This window comes from Pelophylax lessonae (genome assembly GCF_965119305.1).
Source record: "Pelophylax lessonae genome assembly, chromosome: 13".
NCBI lineage: Eukaryota > Metazoa > Chordata > Amphibia > Anura > Ranidae > Pelophylax > Pelophylax lessonae.
This window is the reverse complement of record NC_138780.1, coordinates 124,660,674-124,681,710: the sequence shown is the minus strand read 5'-3', so window position 1 is coordinate 124,681,710 and position 21,037 is coordinate 124,660,674. Positions and strand designations below refer to the sequence as shown.

Genomic DNA, 21,037 nt, shown 5'->3' with positions numbered 1-21,037 from the left:
TCACAATAAACACAATCTAGAAAAAATAGTTTTTCCCTTTCCGATTTAATAATTGATGGCATATAAATTCAATATGGTTTTTTTTGAGGATCATATTTTTTATTTTTTGTAATAAATATTTGTTTTTATCTATATATGTTGTTTGCTTCTATAAGGTACATTTAAAGTCCCACTCTGCACATATATATCCCTATTCCCCCTGTTTATAGGGCTGGGGCAAGGAGCCCTTGTTTGTTTAAATAAAGGGATGGTACCCATAGAATATACGAATTTGGTTGGACACAACCCAACTTTCTGGTTCTTTTGGAAGTAACAGCTGGTCCTCCCTCAAGTAGAGGTTGTCAAGTAATGCATTTCTTATGGAATTTTACTTGATTTAGCAAATCAGTATTTATTGTTCCTTAATAAACATCCTTAAATTGATAAGTAACAGATGATTACCCCAAAATTACCTACTACGTTAGATAGTTACAATGTTAGTTCCTGATAGAACATGGAGACCATCATATTTCATTATCCCCTGTTGGTATTGTCACTGTGTAACTGTTACAATTGTACATCCATAATTACTGGATTTGCATGATTTGTTCATTTTAATATTGTGCTGTCAATTATCCTATTACATAAGACAAGTGGATCTGAGAAAACGTAGATAACTACAGAATTCTTTTTTTAGAATGCCTTTTGCATTTTTTCAGCTTGAATTACTGGAGATACGGAAATATCAAGAAGCTGCAATGCAACAAATGGCTCATGCAGCTGAAGCCGAAACAAGAGAGGTCCAGGTGGAAATACAGTAAGAAAAAAAAAAGCTTAAATGATGGTGGCCCAACACTGTTAAATATGAGGGACATAAATAAATATGTGTGCCATATAGCTACTCTTAGCCGCTTCTAACTTTTCATCCATATCTGAGCTCATCACAATGAGTTTAGCAAGCACCGTTCTCTGGTACTAACCAGGGACAGAAATTTGCAAGAAAATTGGTTAAGAGCAGAAAAATGTTTATTAAAAACACAGAAATAAAATCACATAAACGGTTTCAGCATCACCTGATCGGCCCAACAAGTTTAGTCCGCTTGACTTCATTGAAGGCCAACCAGTGACACCAAAATCCACATGTCTTGTATCTCTTTTAATTTTCATTAACCCTGTCTACCCAGGTCTTTAATTAAATGTTAGAGTTTTATTCCTATTTTTTAACAAATCTCTCCTTCATGGTTATAAATCCTTTCTCTCTATATATACAGTATATGTTCTCTACATGTGGTTGTTGTTGGCCACCTTAGATAGCAGATCCTGTTGTTAGAGATGGGCTGTGTCTCCCTATTTGCTATTTTCAATGAGACAGTTGCTTGTCTTTGGCCATCCTAACTCCCAGCAGCTAGATCGGATTATAGTTTACTATAGTTTGACCATTCGGCAAGATGATTTGTTACTGTATTTTTATGTTGTTAAATGAAGTCTATAGTGTTAACACATTGATGGTGAAATCAGGCAAAGCAAAATAAATTAATATTTTCTTTTTTCCTAGTGCTGAACCAAAAGATGACAGAGAATACTTAGAACCTCATCCTAGACAAGTAGATGACCAACCTATGGAGGTAAACCAATAGGCAGGACCTTCCACTTTTTAATTATGTGTATATATACTCTTTGGCAGATAAAAAGATTGTACGTGTTCATTTTTGCAAATTCCATCAATTCTTTTATATAAGCCAGGCTTAACAATTAATTTGCATACAAATAATTAACAAATAATTTGCATAATTTGATATACAGGGTATTCCATATAACAGTATCCATATGACCAGTCCGATTGAAAAAAAAAACAGACATGTACTTTGATAAGTAGACTGGAGCAAGTAAACACATATTAATATTATTCCAAATATTATTAAGCATATATGATTTGTAAGTAATGTACAGCACATACTTTTGTGATCCACCTACTCCTATATGTAGACTTTTCAGAGCTTCAGTTGTGTATAACCCATGTAACTGCCCTTACTCCTGCCTACTGAACAGTGAACATCACCACACGTAAAGTGTTTGTTACCCCAACACCTCATATTCCTGATATGTGCCTGCTGTACCATGTACTTGTATAAGAAAGTATCCTGTTCTTTTTGTATTGCTTCCTTTGTGGGAAATCCCTGGTGTTCCTGCCAGTCCCTCTGCTTTCCTAATAAAATCTGACCACACTAAGCAGGAGGGGACACCCTGGTCAGTTCTCTACCTGTGCTGGGAACTCAGTGTACTCTCCTCCAATGATCAGACTTGCCCTGACACACCCCTATTGCACAGTCATTCACTGGGAAGCTCAGTGCATTGCTGCTTCTCCTCCCCCAGCTCTTATGCAGCTGAAAACATGGGATGTGATCACTTATAAAAAAAGGGAAAAAAGGTATTTATAATTATTGTTTATATCTATACAAAATATTTTGCCTTTCATTTCTATTTTAAACGAAATAGGTTGTTTTACAAGGTGAGGGTTTACAATCACACTCATACATTAACATACTGCACTCAGTTTTGAATATAAATGCTTACTTTTTTAGATGCATCTATAATTCTCCACTCTTTATCCTGCAGATTGCAGGACATACAGAGAGTTGGATGCATGGCCCCAGAAACTAACAAAGAAGCACTCGTTTTGATCACTACCATGCATACGAAGTCTGCTCTCTTTTACTCTTTCTGAATGCTGAGCTGCAAAAGAGAGCAGATTGAGAATGTGGGGATAGGCATTCATTGGCTAACATGGTACATGACTCTACTGATGTTATTACAGAGGAGACAAACAGAATCTCTTCTGCAATAAAAGGTTTCCTGCTCTCAAATATTGTTTTCTATAGTAAAATTCCACTTCGAATGAAAAAGAAAAATGCACTGTAAAGTACAAGTAAACATACAAAGACCATTCATTCTTTAACAATGCTATATTCTTGAATTCACCAAATGATCTGTGAAACATAATTCTAAAGAATGGTGAGGGGAAATGTAATTCTACAAAAAAAGATACATGTCTTCCGCATATCAAACACCAATCATATATAACACTAGTTTGATCTATTGGCACTTTTCCACTGCAAGTACCGGCTTGGCTCTACTCGGCCCTGCTTGGCCCGGTTTGCTTTTCCACTGCTGGTACTGCATGGTACGGTGTTGGAACGGTTCGGTACGGTACAGTATGGTTTGCTTTTCCACTAAAGTAGTACTAAAGTTAAGTGGGTGGGATAACAAGGGGGTGGGTGGGATTCTCTGACCAATCAGTGGCTAGTAGTGACTACATGCAAAGGATTGTGGGATATGGTACCGGGTATGGTACCTCTTGGAACCACAATCGAGGTGGTACTGTTTTTGAGAGCCGTACCGTTCAGTTCCATGCAGTGGAAAAGCGCCGCCGTACCATACCGTACCGTACCGAACCATTCCTACACCATACCATGCGGTACCAGCAGTGGAAAAGCACAAAAGCGAGCCAAACCGTTCGGTTCCATGCAGTGGAAAAGCGCCATTGGTCTGACATTTGAATTCCTATCATTGACTGTATCAGATACAAACAGAAATCATGTAGTAAGTCATCAGCACACAGTTGTCTGATTTTCAATGATTTAGTGTACCATCAAGCTTGTCACGTCAAAATGCATCTAAAAGGCACGTTTTAGTACCACTTAGGAACTCTTCATTAAGGTAAACAATAACACCTTTCTATCTGTGTAACATACTTACAGACACACAAATCACTAGTCGCCAAGTACAAACCACCCATGACATCATTGTGATGTCATATTTCCACCTGTAAATGTAAACACAAGAATACAAAAACATACAAAAACATCAGTAACATGCAAGAATTACCCAATATGCTAAGTGTATAAAGGAAGAATTGCTAAACCTTGGTCCCTTAGTTGTGAGATGGTGATATACCACATAGAGTGCAGTGGACTGCTGCATAAAAACAAATTTCAGACTTCTATATTATAAATATATATTTGTCTAGAGCAGGAGGTCTTTAAACTTTTTGTTACAAGGGACACATAGAATATTTTACCAATATTTGCAGGCTAAAAAAAAAAGTCAATTTTATAAATCAGTGGATAATGAATGAATACATTTTACTTGATTCTTTTGCAGAATCACCATGATATGAGCAAAAGAGAAAGAACTTTATTAAAAAAAAAAAAAAACAATGTTTACCCTTACATAAGAGTCCCCACCAGAGCCCCCCTTACATCAAGGTAATAAAGAGGTTGGGGGGCGTTGGAGAGCAGAGACCAATTTATGTGAATCCTCAGTCTGAGGACATACCACTGACCCTAGCTGTTGAATAAATTCTTGCAGCAGGCTGAATGTGGCCTGCAGGCCATAGTTTGGAGACCCCAGGTCTAGAGGATCATGCATGAGTTGATGGGTACAGGTACTGCAACGGTGACCACAGGTCACCCAGTAAAAGACCCAGGAAACAATGCTAGAACATAATGGTCAAGCAAGGCCTTGGGTTAAAGCCATGAAAAGCATTTATTGTTCTTTCAAAGAACACGAAGCTCATCCCTAGTCCTCTCCTGCACACAATTTCTTCCGCTGGAGACCGGTGTAACGTTAAAAAACCATACCCTGTGAAGAAACCATACCCTCGTCACTTCCTGTGTGAAACAGCTGAGCAGCGCAGCAGTGCGCATGCTCAGAGCCCCGAAAACAGCATGGAACAGCTGTGAAGATTAGAAGTGCGCATGCTCGGAGGGTAGGAAATCATAATGGAAGTGTGTATAATCAGATACTTGCGGTGGGTACATAAAAACAGTTCGGCAGCAACATTAATCATCTCCTCTGCTATCCCTGTCACCTCCCTGATGTCGGCTAGTAAATATAAAAGCGGCTGCGGGTGTATGGAATCGATATGACGGACATCTCGTCTCCGTGATGCGCTTTTATATTTATTAGCCGAGAGCAGGGAAGTGAGAGGGGAAGGAGCGGAGATTATTCATGTTGCAGAGGAGCTGTTTTCTTCTAACCGCGGCAAGTTTATGTACCGTGAGAAATCCATACCCTCCGGAAGTGACGAGGGTATGGTTTCTTCACGGGTATGGTTTTTTCACGGAACACCGGACCAAATTGGGTGCGGAAAAGGTTAGTACAGAGAGTTTTGCTTTACAGGGTTAGATAGAATGTGGCAGAGAGCAGGTTTAGCGTTAGTTAGGTTTTGCCTGGACTTGTCCTTTAACTTACCAGCACGTCTTTGGAGTGTGGGAGGAAACTGGAGTGCCCATAGGAAACCCACGAGGAACAGAGAGAACATGCAAACTCCAGGCAGGTAGTGACATGGTCAAGATTGCAACCAACAACCCTAGTGCTGCCAGGCAAAAGTGCTAACCACTAATAAAGAAAAGTTAAAAAATTTGTCATCAACGTTTAAAATTACCGAAAGCTTTGATTTCTTGTGTTCTGCTCCAGATAACAGAAGCAGAAGGCGCTGATGGCACTGATGTACATGGCACACAGGAGGTCATTCATGAGACCCATATCATGGAGGAGTGGAAGATCACAACAGAGGAACAAGAGACAGATCTTATGGAACAAGCTGAGCACAGTGCATTGCATCCCACAGTTATTGTTACAGAAGACATTTCTACTCTACCAGCAAGTTTACCTAGTTCTTCTGCTATCCAAATCCAGGGATATTTATTGAGAAAGCATGATCTAGAAGGAACATTCAAAAAGGCGCAAAACAGGTAAATGATAGTTGAAGCAGCAAAGTGTGACTCCACAACAAAATAATCCCAATTTTTAAATAAAGCAAAGAAGAGTACAAAATCTGGTAAACAACAGCAATCAATCCAAATAAATATTTTACTCATCTGACTTCATAAACAGTAGCAATGAGGACCTGGCCCCATGGAGGGTGGCAGGCTTGAATTTTTTTTTCACACATATGAATGCGTTACTACTAGGGATGATCGAACTTTTCAAAAGTTCGGTTCGACCAGAACACCAGAACTTCCAGAAAGTTCGGCCCGGATTTCAGAACCCCATTGAAATCAATGGGACCCGAACTTTGGTAATCAAATTTTGAAGCCCTAAAACCCAATAAATGCCCCTAAAAAGTGCCTAGGGTTCTGGGTCATGCCCCAGAGACTATTAATCACACAAAAAAAAGTTCTTAAAAATTGTCATTTTTGATAGAGAGCCAATTATTGAAAAAATTATTGAAAAAAAAAGAGATTTCTTTGGATTTAGTGTCTGGGGGGGGGGGGGGGGGTCTAAAAAGTGTACCTGTGAAGTTTCAGCTCTGTAGCATGTCCAGAACCAGGAAAAAAAAGTTTGTTTGCATTAGGTCACTTATAGAACAGGGATATGGCTCCGCTATTTTCACACATTGCCGGTTTTGTAGCAAGCGTTTTTTTGGGCATTTTTTGGGGGTTATTGGAGGCAGGCATAACATCAGAACTTCTATGTAGGGGTATATATACACACACACACTTATATGTATATATACACATACACATATATAGGTGTGAAAGTAGCAGAACACTATACTTGCGCTAATGAAATAATTAACACCCATATAGCTTCTCTCCTTTCACACCTATATATGTGTATGTGTATATATACATATAAGTGTGTGTGTATATATACCCCTATACAGAAGTTCAGATGTTTTGCCTGCCTCCAAAGACCCCAAAAAAATGCCCAAAAAACGCCTGCGCCAAAAAAAAACGCCCAGGTGTGTTATTGCAGGCATTTTTTTGGGGTCTTTGGAGTCAGGCATGACATCTGAACTTGTGTATAGGGGTATATATACACACACACTTATATGTATTATACACATACACATATATAGGTGTGATAGGAGCGGAGCCATGTGCCTGTTAATTATTTCATTAGCGCAAGCATAGTGTTCTGCTCTTTTCACACCTATATATGTGTAGGTGTATATATTCATACATGTGTATGTATATATACCCCTATACACAAGTTCAGATGTTGTGCCTGCCTCCAAAGACCCCAAAAAAATTCCCAAAAAAACGCCTGTGCCAAAAAAAACGCCCAGGTGTATTATTATTGCAGGCGTTTTTTTTGGGCATTTTTTGGGGGTCTTTGGAGTCAGGCATGACATCTGAACTTGTGTATAGGGGTATATATACACACATGTATGTATATATATACACCTACACATATATAGGTGTGAAAAGAGCAGAACACTATGCTTGCGCTAATGAAATAATTAACAGGCATATGGCTCCACTCCTATCACACCTATATATGTGTATGTGTATAATACATATAAGTGTGTGTGTATATATACCCCTATACACAAGTTCAGATGTCATGCCTGACTCCAAAGACCCCAAAAAAATGCCCAAAAAAAACGCCTGCAATAACACACCTGGGCGATTTTTTGGGCATTTTTTTGGGGTCTTTGGAGTCAGGCATGACATCTGAACTTGTGTATAGGGGTATATATACACACAAACTTATATGTATTATACACATACACACATATAGGTGTGATAGGAGTGGAGCCATATGCCTGTTAATTATTTCATTAGCACAAGCATAGTGTTCTGCTCTTTTCACACCTATATATGTGTAGGTGTATATATATATACATACATACATACATGTGTGTGTATATATACCCCTATACACAAGTTCAGATGTCATGCCTGACTACAAACATGTCCTCAAAAAAGCCCAAAAAACGCCTGCAGCAAAAAACAGGCTGACCGGCGAGAAGCCATATCGCTGTTCTGTAAGTAACCTAAGAGAAACGATCTTTTCTCTATAGCGGTCACCCTGAAATGGAAGGGTTTGGTCTCCCTGCCATAGCAGTCAGTGTCAGTTCACCCTACACTACACTACGGTCACCCTGGCACTTAACACTTTCCCTAAAGAAACTAGATTTTTGAAGCTAACTATAGTGGAAAATAGCACCGTAACTACACTAGATATCCCTTTCCTCACACTAATAATTGCTAAATTACACTTTTGAAGCAGAAGTAACAGAACTGCTTCCACTCTATTCCACACCCCTGTATTAAAATGCTAGGAATTTGGCGGGGCTACCTTATATACTGGGGGGCGTATTCACTAATGATTGGCCTCTGGACCCCCTAGTCACTCCAATCACATTCCTAGCATTCTCCTGTCCCCTCAATTGGCTTTTACTAATGGTTCTGGTCCAATCATGGGCTTTTAAAGCCCATTTCCTGTCCCATTGCATTTTGGTCGGTTCTGGTTGCCGAATTCCGAACTTTTTCAGCAAAAAGTTCTAAATTCGGCCGAACCTCGAACAGTCAATGTTCGGGTCGAACCGATGGTCGACCCGAACCGTTCGATCATCCCTACTAACAACACGATATGCAGCAAACTCACTGTAGGTACATGCACATGGTCGAAAAAATTTGAATTCAATGCATTTTTTGTTTTCCGGTCTGAATGCAGGGGTATGTTTTTCTTTTTACTAAAATGTATTGAATTTTACCATAGTAGGAAAAGTAGAAGCATTACATAGTCAAAATGGTGACAAAAGGCATCAATACACATTGAACAGTGGGGTATGGTTTTCCATGGGGACATGTACACAGATCCACAAAAATAAAAATATTTCCTGACAGACTCCATGGCAGCACACGTATGGGTAGGCTCCGCCTCCTCTCCTACCCTATAGGACCCCACTCCCATAAATTTTTGCTCCAAGCCAGGAGCCGTGTTCCTTTTTTGTCCTCCTTCCGCAAGAGAAGTCTTACCTTATAGGATGCGTTTTCTTACATACCTGGTGGCGTGTGGCTTTCCTGGATGATGCCTTTCTACCTTAGTCCAGCAATCTCAGTACTACTGGGTGGACCCGGGCAATTTGAAATGATGCCGGAAGATGCCATAAATCCTGAATGAGAGGTGGGCTGCATCGCTTGGCCAAACGTCCTTGCTACTAGCGGGAGGCCCTTATGCCCTGACGCACACGCTAGTCTCCGGTTGAGGAGCGTTCCAGGTCCTTCTGTCGGTATTGGTGGTAATGTATTGCTTACTTTATATTTTATATCGTTTTGCTTCCTGGTTAGTATGGCGGCTGGAGCGCTCCTGCGTTCCAGGCCGTCGTTCTCGGCTCCTCCCCCCGCCTCCTGATTCCCAGTTGGGTGTTCATTGTGAGGCTTGGTTCCTAAGTGGTCTGCGCATGAGCGCACGACACTTCCGGTCCTCCATGACGCGGTGGCGTCGGGGGGGCGTGGCTTTACGGCTCCCGGGAAATTTAAACAGCTGATGGAGCTGTCATTCTTGGGATGTCTGTGGGCTTTTGCGGCGGCCTCCCCACGCTGTGTCTCTGCCTGTGTTTGGTAAGTCCTGTGCTGGGTCAGTCCTGTTTGAATGGGGGAGGGGAAAGGCGGCTATGGGAAGGTAAGATTGAATTCTTACATCCTTCCTATTGCAGGTTATCTCGCTGTGTTTTGCAATGGATGCCTCACCGCCCCCCGGTGGCCAGTCCCTGCGCAACAGGTGAGCTTTAGCTTTTAACTCTCGCTTGTCTGCCAGCTGGCTTACTGTAGCCTGAGCTTTTCTTTCCTTTGTTTTCAGCCCTTTTAGGTCTGACCAACGTCCTGCATCGGGATCAAAGGATAGATCACCTTCAGGCCATCACCATGCATCATCCAAATCCAGGCACCATAGATCCAGGTCTAGGTCTAGACGCCATGATGATTGTCCAAGCCGGTCTTCCCGCCATGCTGACCGCCCCGCACACAAATCTTGCTGGGGTTGTAGGGCTGTAGTCCCTGAGGATAGATCCTTGTGTGATGCCTGCTATTCTCGGGCAATCAAGGAAAAACAAGTCCCAGATCCACCAGTGGAAACCCTGGTCAGGCGGATCGTGCAAGAATCCTTAAGGGATTGGGATCCCAACCGGCTGTCTGGTCATACAGCTGATACTCCAGTTCTCCCTCAGAGGGAAGACGTAGAGCCAGGCACTTCCCAGCCGAGTCGCTTCTCGGATTCCTCTGAAAGTGAGGATGACCTAGAAGACCAAAGTTCAGGCTTTGATTTTGCCATGATTTCTCCGCTAGTGAGAGCGGTAAAAGAGGCGTTAAAATGGGAAGAGCCAGCAGATTCCCCGGCAAAACAGAAAAAATACTTTAAACACCTCAAGAAAGAACGGGATCATTTCCCTTTTCTGAGTGAGCTGGGGGAAATCATTACAGACGAATGGCATGGAGTTGAAAGAAAGAATTCCTTATCGTCCAAATTTTCCAGGTTATATCCTTTTAAGACCGACAAAGTGAAGCATCTTGATTCTGCACCTACAATAGACGCAGCCTTGATGAGGCTAGTCAAACACGTTACCCTACCTTTGGAAGATTCCGTCTCATTTAAAGATGGTCTGGATAGACGAATTGATACGGATCTCAAAAAGATCTATCTGTTAGCTGGTATGACCTGCAAGCCAGCCCTAGCCCTTGCAGCCACATCCAAAGCTATGGAGGCTTGGGTAGATAACGTGGAGACCACACTGCAAGGTGTCTCAGAGGAAGCAGCCAGAAGCTCGGCTGTGTATGAACTAAGGTTGGCAACGGCCTTTTTGGGAGAGGCTTCCATTGATATCATTCGCCTGGTGGCGCGGGTCATGCTCTCTTCTGTCACGGCCAAACGTGCTTTATGGTTACGTCCCTGGCTGGCCGATCCTGCTTCCAAACAAGCCTGGTGCAGGATTCCGTTTGAGGGTGCGTCCCTTTTTGGCAACAAACTGGACAGTGCCATTACCCGTGCCACTGGTGGTAAATCAGGTTTCCTCCCTCAAGATCGCCGTTTGCTTGACCGCAGAAGATTTCAGCACAAACCAAGTTCGGATCGATCCAGAGAAGCTCGCTCTTACAGGCCTGGACGTGAGTTCAGAAAGAATTGGAAAAGATCTCAACCTACAGGTCAGAAGTTCAACAAGGGAACACCTTCTAGTGGTCGGGAGACCACAAAGTCTTTTTGATATCAGGCCTGCTCAAGCGTTGCGAGTAGGCGCTCGTCTACGTCAGTTTGCGCACATTTGGGCAGCCTCGATTACAGACCAGTGGACCGTCAAGACCGTGTCTCATGGTCACGTTTGGTTTTTCGAAGAAACTCCAATTTTGCGGTTCATCCCTACGGCTCTACCTCGCGTGGAAGAAAAGAAGTCAATTCTTCTGTCATACGTAGATTCCCTGATCTCTCAAGGTGCTGTCATCCCAGTTCCGGCCGAAGAAAGGTTTCAAGGCCTTTTATTCACCTCTATTCATGGTGCTAAAGAAAAACGGTTCTTGGAGGCCGGTCATAGACCTGACTCATCTGAACTCTTTCATAAAGAAAGAGAGGTTCAGGATGGAGACACTCTTCACTATCCGCCAAGTGGTGCAACCAGAAGATTGGATGATCTCCATATATCTAAAAGATGCCTATTTCCATGTCCCAGTGGCAGCAGAACTACAAAAATTTCTTCGCTTTGCCGTGGGTCAAGTGCATCTCCAGTTTACCTGTCTCCCTTTCGGGCTTACCACCTCACCTCGAGTCTTTTCAAAGATCTTACTGGCTATTGTAGCTTTGATCAGATCGAAAGGGATCCGACTGTTTCACTACTTAGACGATCTGCTTCTTCTTTCTCAAGACCAAGCACAGATTCTGCAACACAGATCTCAGGTAATCTCCACCCTTCAAGAATTCGGGTGGCTCTTGAATCTGGAGAAAAGCCATCTGGATCCGACAAAATCCTTGATCTTCCTGGGGGCACTCTTCAACACCTCCAGAGGCACCATCTCTCTTCCAGTGGAGAAGATTCCGGTGATCCGCAGCAGAATACAACCGGCAATGTCAACCCCTTATCTTCGGGCATCACAGTGTCTGAAAATAATAGGGACCATGGTCTCCATGGCCCCCATGGTCAAGTGGGCACAGTGGAGGATGAGGCCCTTTCAAATCGGTTTCCTCCGCCAATGGAGCTCCGGGAATCCAGACACTCCTGTACGGATAACATCCTCTATGAGGGCGAGTCTGTCTTGGTGGCTACAACGGGAAAATCTCCTGAATTTGTCATTCGATCGTTCCCGTTCCTTGGATCGTTGTGACATCGGATGCCAGCCAGACGGGCTGGGGTGCGCACTGCCTGTCAGAGGTGGCCCAGGGCAGGTGGGACTTTCCCACCCTTGGGTTGGTCTCAAATGTCCTGGAGCTTCGGAGAGCTTTTCGTGCCATCATGGCTTTCCGTCACTTGGTGAAAGGGTCCTCGGTCCTTCTACGGCTAGACAATACGACGGCAGTCGCATATATCAAGAGGCAAGGGGGCACCCGCAGTTCCTCCCTTCTGGAAGAAGTGAAACCGATCATGGCATGGGCCCAACGGAATCTTTCCAATCTATCAGCTGCTTATCTTCCAGGAGTCCAGAACGTTCAGGCAGATTTTCTGTCAAGAACCAATCTAGACAACAACGAATGGTCTCTTCATCCAGAAACCTTCAAGTGGGTCATCTCTCTGGGGATTCTTCCGGAGGTAGACCTGTTTGCCTCTCCAAACAATGCCAAACTGTTGAAATTCTACTCGAGATGGCGTTACCCCCAAGCCTACGGGGTAGATGCTCTGACGGACCACTGGAAGTTCCACAAAGCATATGCTTTTCCCCCGGTCCCAGTGATATTCAAGTTCCTGCAGAGACTCAGGAGAGAGAGGGTAGAAGTCATAGCAATTCTTCCGTTTTGGCCAAGGAGGCCCTGGTTTCCTCTGCTGCTCCAACTGAGCTTTCGGGATCCTGTTCCCCTGCCATTCAGGTCGGACCTTCTATCTCAGGGTCCAGTGCTGCATCCATGCCCAGCGCAGTTACATCTCATGGCATGGTCCTTGAGAGGGAAAGACTAAAAGCTCTTGGCTGTCCAAGTGCGGCAATGTCCACAATGATGAGTGCCAGGAGACCGGGCACCAACAAAGTCTACGAGAGGATCTGGTCTAAGTTTGAGGATTACATGTCTAATGAGTCCGATTTCATCACTAATCCTAAGATCCATCACATTCTGGGGTTCCTCCAGACAGGCTTAGACCTATCTCTGGCTGTTGGCTCTCTCAGAGTACAGATCTCAGCAATCTCTGCCTTCACGGGGACCTCATGGGCAAAACATCCTCTGGTCCGGCAGTTTTTCAGAGGTGCGTCAAGAATGAGACCTCCCAGGAAACCCAGGTTCCCCAAATGGGACCTTCCACTAGTCCTTGAGTTTCTCTCAGCAACAGTTTTGGAACATGGAGATTCCTTCTTCCTTAAGAATCTGTCTATGAAGACGGCCTTTTTAGTAGCCATCACATCGGCTAAACGTGTCTCTGAAATTAGTGACCTGGGTTGCAAAGAACCTTTTCTGACATTTTTTCCTGATCGGGTTGTCCTGGTCCCTATGCTAGGGTCCAATCCGAAGGTAAATTCAGTTTTCATGTCAACCAAGAGATTGTTTTACCTACATTCAAGTCTCAAGATGACCAGAGTACACATCCATTGGATGTGGGCGAAGTCCTTCAAACATACTTGAAGTTCACAGCTTACTTTCGCAAGTCAGACTATCTATTTGTTCTCTTTTATGGAAAGAACAGAGGCAAGAGGGCTTCTTCCAGAACAATTTCTAGCTGGATAGTTCAGACCATCCAGTGGGCATATAGAGCCAAGGGACTGGCTCCTCCGGAAGTGGTGACGGCTCATTCCACCAGAGGGATTTCTACGTCTTGGGCGGCTTCCCTTCATGTTGCACCAGATGTCATTTGCAGAGCGGCCTCATGGTCCTCAATTAACACTTTCATGTCACACTATTGTGTTGAACCTGCTTCTTTATCCTCAGTTGATTTTGGTTTAAAAATTTTGTCTGTTGACGGTGCAAATTAAACCTATTTCTGTTTGACCAGCAGTTGCCCACCCGGGTGTGTATGGCTAGTTATTTCCCATACGTGTGCTGCCATGGAGTCTGTCAGGAAAACGGAAAATTTATATCAATACTTACCGTAATTTTCCTTTCCTGATAGAACTCCATGGCAGCAGGAGTTCCCTCCCATCTGCTGGAGTAGTCTATATATGGAACACGGCTCCTGGCTTGGAGCAAAAATTTATGGGAGTGGGGTCCTATAGGGTAGGAGAGGAGGCGGAGCCTACCCATACGTGTGCTGCCATGGAGTTCTATCAGGAAAGGAAAATTACGGTAAGTATTGATATAAATTTTCCGTTTTCCATGCATTTTAAAGTTGCACCCTAAAAAGTACTCAAAACTGACGTCCTCCACCCGATGCGTTTTAGAGGTTTTACAACCCCTTCCTCAGGGGTGTGGGAAGCATCAATTTTCTACAATATAAATAAATAATTCAAAAAACATATATAGATTTGCATTGTATATTAATGTTCGTGGCCTCATATCAGACTTAAAAGTATTCAAATGGTGCAAGAGAAGGCAATTCCATATATTAATAAAAACACAATCTCAAAAATTCTGCCAGTTCCACCCAGCCATACAGATGGTGTATATAGTCTATAGCTGTAGATTGTAATTGACAGTAATGATGAGCATACTATTCCAAGCCCGGGCAGTCCTGAACCACTGAGGCCTAGCAGAGTAGCAGACAGGTCCTGGAATTTAAACGGATACAGACTGTAGCCCTAAGGATTCTAATATATGTGTATAAATTATATAAATATATCAGAAATGTATGTATGTAATAGTCCGGCCTACCTGCAGTGGTAGACACGCTGTACTGAAAAAAAAAAATCCCACCTTGGATGTTTAAAGATGCATAAGAAGGCTGTAAGGAAAAATATATGTGTAGGCGTATGTCAAAAAGCTGCCTGCATATATAAACAGGGATATAGATGAATATATCTATATATATATATATTTACATACACACATATGTGTATACATACATGCGCCAACAGTGGTGCATGAGTAGATATATCACATATTATGCCTAGAGTTAGTACAATATTTGATTGATGATATAAGTACATGTTCCCTTCCAAAAATAACCAATATTTAATACTGTTTAAAAGGGGGTCGTTGGATTGTAGATTGTTTTTTTTTTTTATTAATACATGGAATCACCTTTTCTTGCACCATTTGAATACTTGTAAGTCTGATATGAGGCCACAAACATTTATATGCAATGCAAATTCTATATGTTTTTTGACTTATGTATTTATATTGTAGAAAATTGATGCCTCCAACACCCTTGAGGAAGGAATTGTAAAACCTCTGAAACCTGTCGGTAGAGGACAGTTTTGAGTACTTTTATATATAGGGGTATAACTTTAATCATGTATTTCATGTATACTTTGTTTGAAATGTTTTTTATGAATGCAACATAAATAAAATAGATTTTACAAATACAGCTGTAATATATGCTTAGTACTTAAAAAGCCCCACTATAGGGGAATTTCCAATGTTCTGTTTCAATTAAGGGATGTGGCACATTATGGAGCTCACTCACCGATATCTTTGAAATTGAGGTGCATGTAGATGCATATACACACATATTTATAGATACAAAAAAGTGTTTTCTGGGATTGCAAACCCGAGCAGGAAGATATAGAACTAGACGTTTACACATTTCAACACATCTAAATACAAGCATTTTACCAATCACTTACACAGGAACTTGTGGCTAGAAAAACCATGCCTGTATGATCAATAATCAGTAATATTCTTAGTGTCCGTTCACACTACCGCGGCACGACTTCGGGGGCGACCTGCGAAGTCGCGTGCACCGCGACTTCGGCGCGACTTGCACGGACTTCACATAATTGAAGTCAATGCAAGTCGCTCCGATGTTGCCCCGAAATAGTACAGGTACTATTTTCTAAGTCGGAGCGACTTGAGTCGCTCCTATTAGAATGGTTCCCGTAGCACAGAATGGACCACGACATGTCAGGCTGACAAGTCGCGGTAGTGTGAACCGGGACTTACAGTCGTATATATGTAGGCTTACTAAAAACAAATTGTTCCATTATTTTAAGTGGTTGTAAACCCTTCCATATACCAGTGAAGTGACTGGTCTTAGGTGATACAGAGATGAAAACAAAACTCCTACATAAGTTGTACTTTGTCTGCAGTCTTTTCTGATCTACATCTGTAGTGCAGACTGTAATTAATGTTTGTTCTTCTTTCTGTAATGCAGAGCATGGAATAATGTCTACTGCGTGTTGAAGAACAATGACTTCTTTTTCTACAAAGATGCTAAGAACTTTGCTCTGAATGAACCCATACAAGGCGAAGAGGGACTATTCCTAGGCAGTGCATCCTGTGAGACTGTAGCAGATTATAAGAAGAAAAAGCATGTCTTTAGGCTCAGGTAATGTGACTTTTATAATACTTTTATGATAACACACACCAGGCTCCAATGCAAGACAAGGCCAAATTGTGTACAAAATGTAATTCCCAAATCGTTTTATAACAACTTGATAATTACCATACAAAATGTCAAAATAGAAAGAGACAGAAAACGTAGCATTTTATAAGCATTTAGCAATAATATTATGTATGAAAGTGTACAGATCTATTATAGAAAAATAGCGGTTAAACTAGAGGAAAGAGAGAGCAACATCAAATTGGATATTGATTAATAAAGTTAGAGGGGGTAGAGAGGGAGGGAGGGGGGTATGGGGATCGTATAAATTACGGATTATGCTTTATAAAATGTTTTTTTCTTTTTCACTTTTATTGTACAGCATTTAAAACCAATAAAAATGTATGTGTACATATATATATATATATATATATATATATAAAAGAAAGTGTACCTTTTCTGAATTACAATACAGTCTGGAGCAGTTTAAGTTCTTGAAGAAAATCTGTGATGTTTCTCACCATGACATAAAATGCAGAAACTCTTGCCAACTGGGAAGACATTATTTAAAAATTTTACAGAAGTTCTAACCCTTCCCCACTCTGCCCATAGCTAATAAAAAGTTACAGCTACAGCTTTACTTTAAAGCCTAACTGTACCTTCCATAGAAATACAGTTAAAGCGGAGTTCCACCCAAATGTTGAACTTCCACTCATTTGCTTCCCCCCCCCCTCCGGTGCCACATTTGGCACCTTTCAGGGGGGAACGGGTACCTGTTTTTGACAGGTACCCTTCCCCACTTCCTGGAAACGGCGCCACGGCAAAGTTTGGCCCCCTCCTCCTACCCTTGCCAATCCGAATGCGCAGCACACTTCGTACATGCGCAGTAGGGACCCACCCGTGAAGCCGCAAGGCTTCACTGCCGGGTTCCGTTATGGGCGATGGCGGCGGCAGCACCCAACAGCCGATGGAAACATCGGCTGCGGTGCCAACATCGCTGAACACCAGGACAAGTAAGTGTCCTAATATTAAAAGTCAGCAGCTACAGTATGTGTAGCTGCTGACTTTTAATTTTTGGAGGGGAGGGGGGCGGAAATCCGCTTTAAGTTAAACTTTAGGATGTTAAAAATGACTGCAAGCCTAACTTTTTTATGGCTTGTAAATAACATCAGTCACTAATTGCAAAGTCCATGGCTGGGTAGGAGGCTACGGTGATGACTGCTGGTATCTGTGGAAGTGCAACAGTCTCTCTGCAGCTGACTGGCATGCCCCTGCTGGGTTGGAGCTAGAGCTGGACACTCAGGAAAAGCATGTTCCCATTTTACTGCCCGGCTCTAACACTGACTCCAAATGTAGGTGTACCAGACTGCAGCAGAGAGACTGCTGCCCTGTGGTAATTAGTATTTTTTAGAACTTTGAGTTTAATTTTGTTGTTTTTACGAAAGAACAGTTGGGCTTTAAATACAGTAGGGACTATAAAAAAATACACTTGTTGATATTTTGAAACAAGTCCAATATTTCAGATGATTTAAAAAAATTCAAAGAAATGTTCAGCAACAGTTGGCTAAACTGAAGGATGATGGAAACATCGTAGAACAGGGGTGTCAAATTTAATTCAATTGTGGGCCGCATAAGCAGTATAGTTGCTCTTAAAGGGCCGGTTGTATCCGGGGTGAGCTACGTACAGAGGGTTCAGGAGTATGCTATGTACAGAGTGCAAGGTTTAGGGGTGTGCTGTGTACAGAGTGCTGGGTTCAGGAGTGTGTTATGTACAAAGTGCAGGGTTTAGGGATGTGCCATGTACAGAGTGCTGGGTTCAGGAGTGTGCTATGTACAAAGTGCAGGGTTTAGGGATGTGCCATGTACAGAGTGCTGGGTTCAGGAGTGTGCTATGTACAAAGTGCAGGGTTTAGGGATGTGCCACGTACAAAGTGCTGGGTTCAGGAGTGATTCCTCGCATCTCTCTCTCCTACCTGGCCCAGCTCTAGTACCTCCCTGTGTAGGCGGCTCAGCCTCTGGCTTCAAAACTGGGTGCAAGGACCACATGACAAGGCCTGGCGTGCCATATTCAACCCTCGGGCCTTATGTTTGACATTTGTGTCATAGAACAAAGAATCCCTGACAACTAAGGGAGATTCCAGAAATGGTGGTTTGGAAAATCATTCTTTGCAACTGTTCATTTAAAAAAATAGTGTGACCAATAGTGTAAACATTAGCTGTTGAAAGGTTGTTGGAAACAATATTCATTTATAAAAAAAAATCTAATACAACAATGTATATTTGTTTATACATAATCATTCTAATAAGATTTTTTTACTGCTTCTTTTACTCTTCATCAAAACTTTTGAAAAGTTCTGAAAGTTTTCCGTAAAAATCAGAAGGAACACTAGTAATATTAAAAATGCTTGTTTTGCAGGTTGACTGATGGCAACGAGTGGCTTTTCCAGGCAAAGGATGAGGTAGGTACAAAATAGACAAATGAACAAAAAAAGATCATGGGGGTCTCCCTGATAAAAACCACACAAAAATCACCAGATACAGTATGACTAATGCAATGCTTATTTAGTGATAGACTACTGCCCACCATAATGTAAGACATAATGTAAGGCAGTGACCTACAGCTGTAATTTCAGCATGTGATCTTTATTGAAGTACAATATTATTAAAAGCTTAAAAGCATACCTTAAGTTCGAACCAGGCCTAAGGAATTGGAAGTGTGAAAGCTAGAGGCAATAATCAGCTGCCTTTTACCCATGCTATGATAATAATGTGCATAATAGAGTAGGGCACTTTGGGAATAAAATGAAAATGCATACACAGGCCAGTGTACCTGGTCTACAAGTACCATATGTATAGTTGCATTAACAAGTCTTTGTTGAATAAGAGATTTAAAAATAATGCTTGTTCATGGCAAAATATCTGCTACAGTATTTTATATTGGCATTTCTAAGGTCCTAAAAGACCTAGGGTATCTCCAGGCCATTAGACTGAAATGATTTGGAGCTTAAAGCATAACAGTGGAGAGTTGTGCTGACAACGTTTCCAAGCCAGAAACCCTAGGCCAGCCTTTCTCAACCCTTTCAACACAGAGGAACCCTTGAAATAGATTTCTGGTCTCGGGGAACCCCTGCTAAAAATTAAAAATCTACAACTCATGACACATTAGTGTGACAGTAAGTGGGAAGAATGCTCCTTACTCTTGTCATCATTGAGAAGAATTACCCCCTTACAGAGAGCTAAAAGGAACAATGGTGTCATTGGAAACTTATCTGAGAGGCAGGAATTGCCCATTGCTCAAGGAACCCCTAGCAACCTCCAGGAGGAACCCTAGTTGAGAAACCCTACCCTAGGCAAGCAAAATTATGGCAAAAATTTTTGGGCTGCATCCCAGATATAGACAATGGGGTTGATTTTCTAAAACTGGAGGGTAAAAAATCTGGTGCAGCTGTACATGGTAGCCAATCAGCTTCTAACTTCAGGTTGTTCAAATAAGCCTTTAGAAAATAACCTGGAAACGGATTGGTTTCTATGCAGAGCTGCACCCGTTTTTGAGCTCTCCAGTTTCAGTAAATCAACCCCAATATTTGCTGTACCTGGACTTACAGGTATGTTAGTCTTTTTGTATCTTAATATATAAAGAATAAACTTCCACTGGAAAAATTATGTCCAAAAGCCCCTATAATCAGGTTGTACTTGTTATATATTGAACATTGTTTTTAGCATTCAATCTATGTATCATAAATGGCACAGTGATATCACTTTTTAAAATAACATCATCAAGTTTCTTACCTTATACAAAACATAATGCTGTCACAGCCAGGATAGTGTAGTATGTGTATAGTATAATCCCATTATATGATACCGTAATAGATTTTGTAATGTTACAGATCCCATTGTCACATCTCATGTTTACTACTTTTTCTGTTGTGTCATAGGCTGATCGACAAGCCTGGGTCGACAACATCAGAATTTCCATTGTGGAGACATCTGATCAAAAGCCAAAGTCTAAAAGCCTACCTCTCCCATCCACTTCCACCTCAGATGGCAAACCAGAGAAGAAGGAAAAAAGATTCAGCCTTTTCCCATCAAAGAAAAGCACCTGAACAAAGGAAAGCAATGAGAAAATGCACTGTCTGTAATTAAACCACACCAGCACTGCCGTTCCAGCACATACAGCTGGGAACACTGTTGAGCAATGAAGATTCAACTTAATAATAAAGGACCTTATAGTAGACATATCTCTAGATCTGCTAATTATAAGGCATGCTAAAAGAAAGCAAAGTATAATAATGTTCCATAATCACAGATAATTTGTATGAGCTGAATATGTCTTCTTTATAATTTTATTTAATGCCAGTGTAGTGCCAACTGTATGAGGCTGGGTTGGAAAAATGAAAAGTGCAGGTGTTGCCAATCAAATTCCACCTTCTTTTTTAGCTTTTAAGTTAAAAGCTAACATCGGATTGGTTGTTTTGGTAACATCTCCGCGTTCCTTTCCTTTTTTAAAACAAAAACTACCCTTTTATGTTGGCAAAACTTTTGTAGACAGCAAAAATGTTCTATGGTGATGTAAAGCAATGTACTGTTTAAAATAATTGATGATCATTTGGCATCGCTGTAATAGTCACCTCTTTATTTTTTTCGTTACAATTAACGTTTCCTGAGAGAGACATTGCAGCTGCTATTCCTACTTCTAATTCTGCAAATGCTAATATCCTACTT

At 41.8% G+C, this 21,037-nt stretch overlaps 1 protein-coding gene across 2 annotated transcripts in view; it reads left to right on the top strand.

The window, feature by feature from the left end:
- The window catches only part of LOC309569438 (spectrin beta chain, erythrocytic-like), a 132,411-nt gene extending 111,667 nt beyond the window's left edge, over positions 1 to 20,744 (top strand). For both annotated transcript variants that reach the window (XM_082275265.1, XM_082275266.1), the window contains exons 31-36: positions 699 to 796; positions 1,535 to 1,604; positions 5,458 to 5,735; positions 16,148 to 16,321; positions 18,732 to 18,774; positions 20,251 to 20,744. In XM_082275265.1, the coding sequence (XP_082131391.1) occupies positions 699 to 796; positions 1,535 to 1,604; positions 5,458 to 5,735; positions 16,148 to 16,321; positions 18,732 to 18,774; positions 20,251 to 20,418 (831 nt within the window). In that variant the 3' untranslated portion in view covers positions 20,419 to 20,744. The remainder of the gene's footprint in view (positions 1 to 698; positions 797 to 1,534; positions 1,605 to 5,457; positions 5,736 to 16,147; positions 16,322 to 18,731; positions 18,775 to 20,250) is intronic.
- The last annotated feature ends 293 nt before the right edge of the window (positions 20,745 to 21,037 follow it).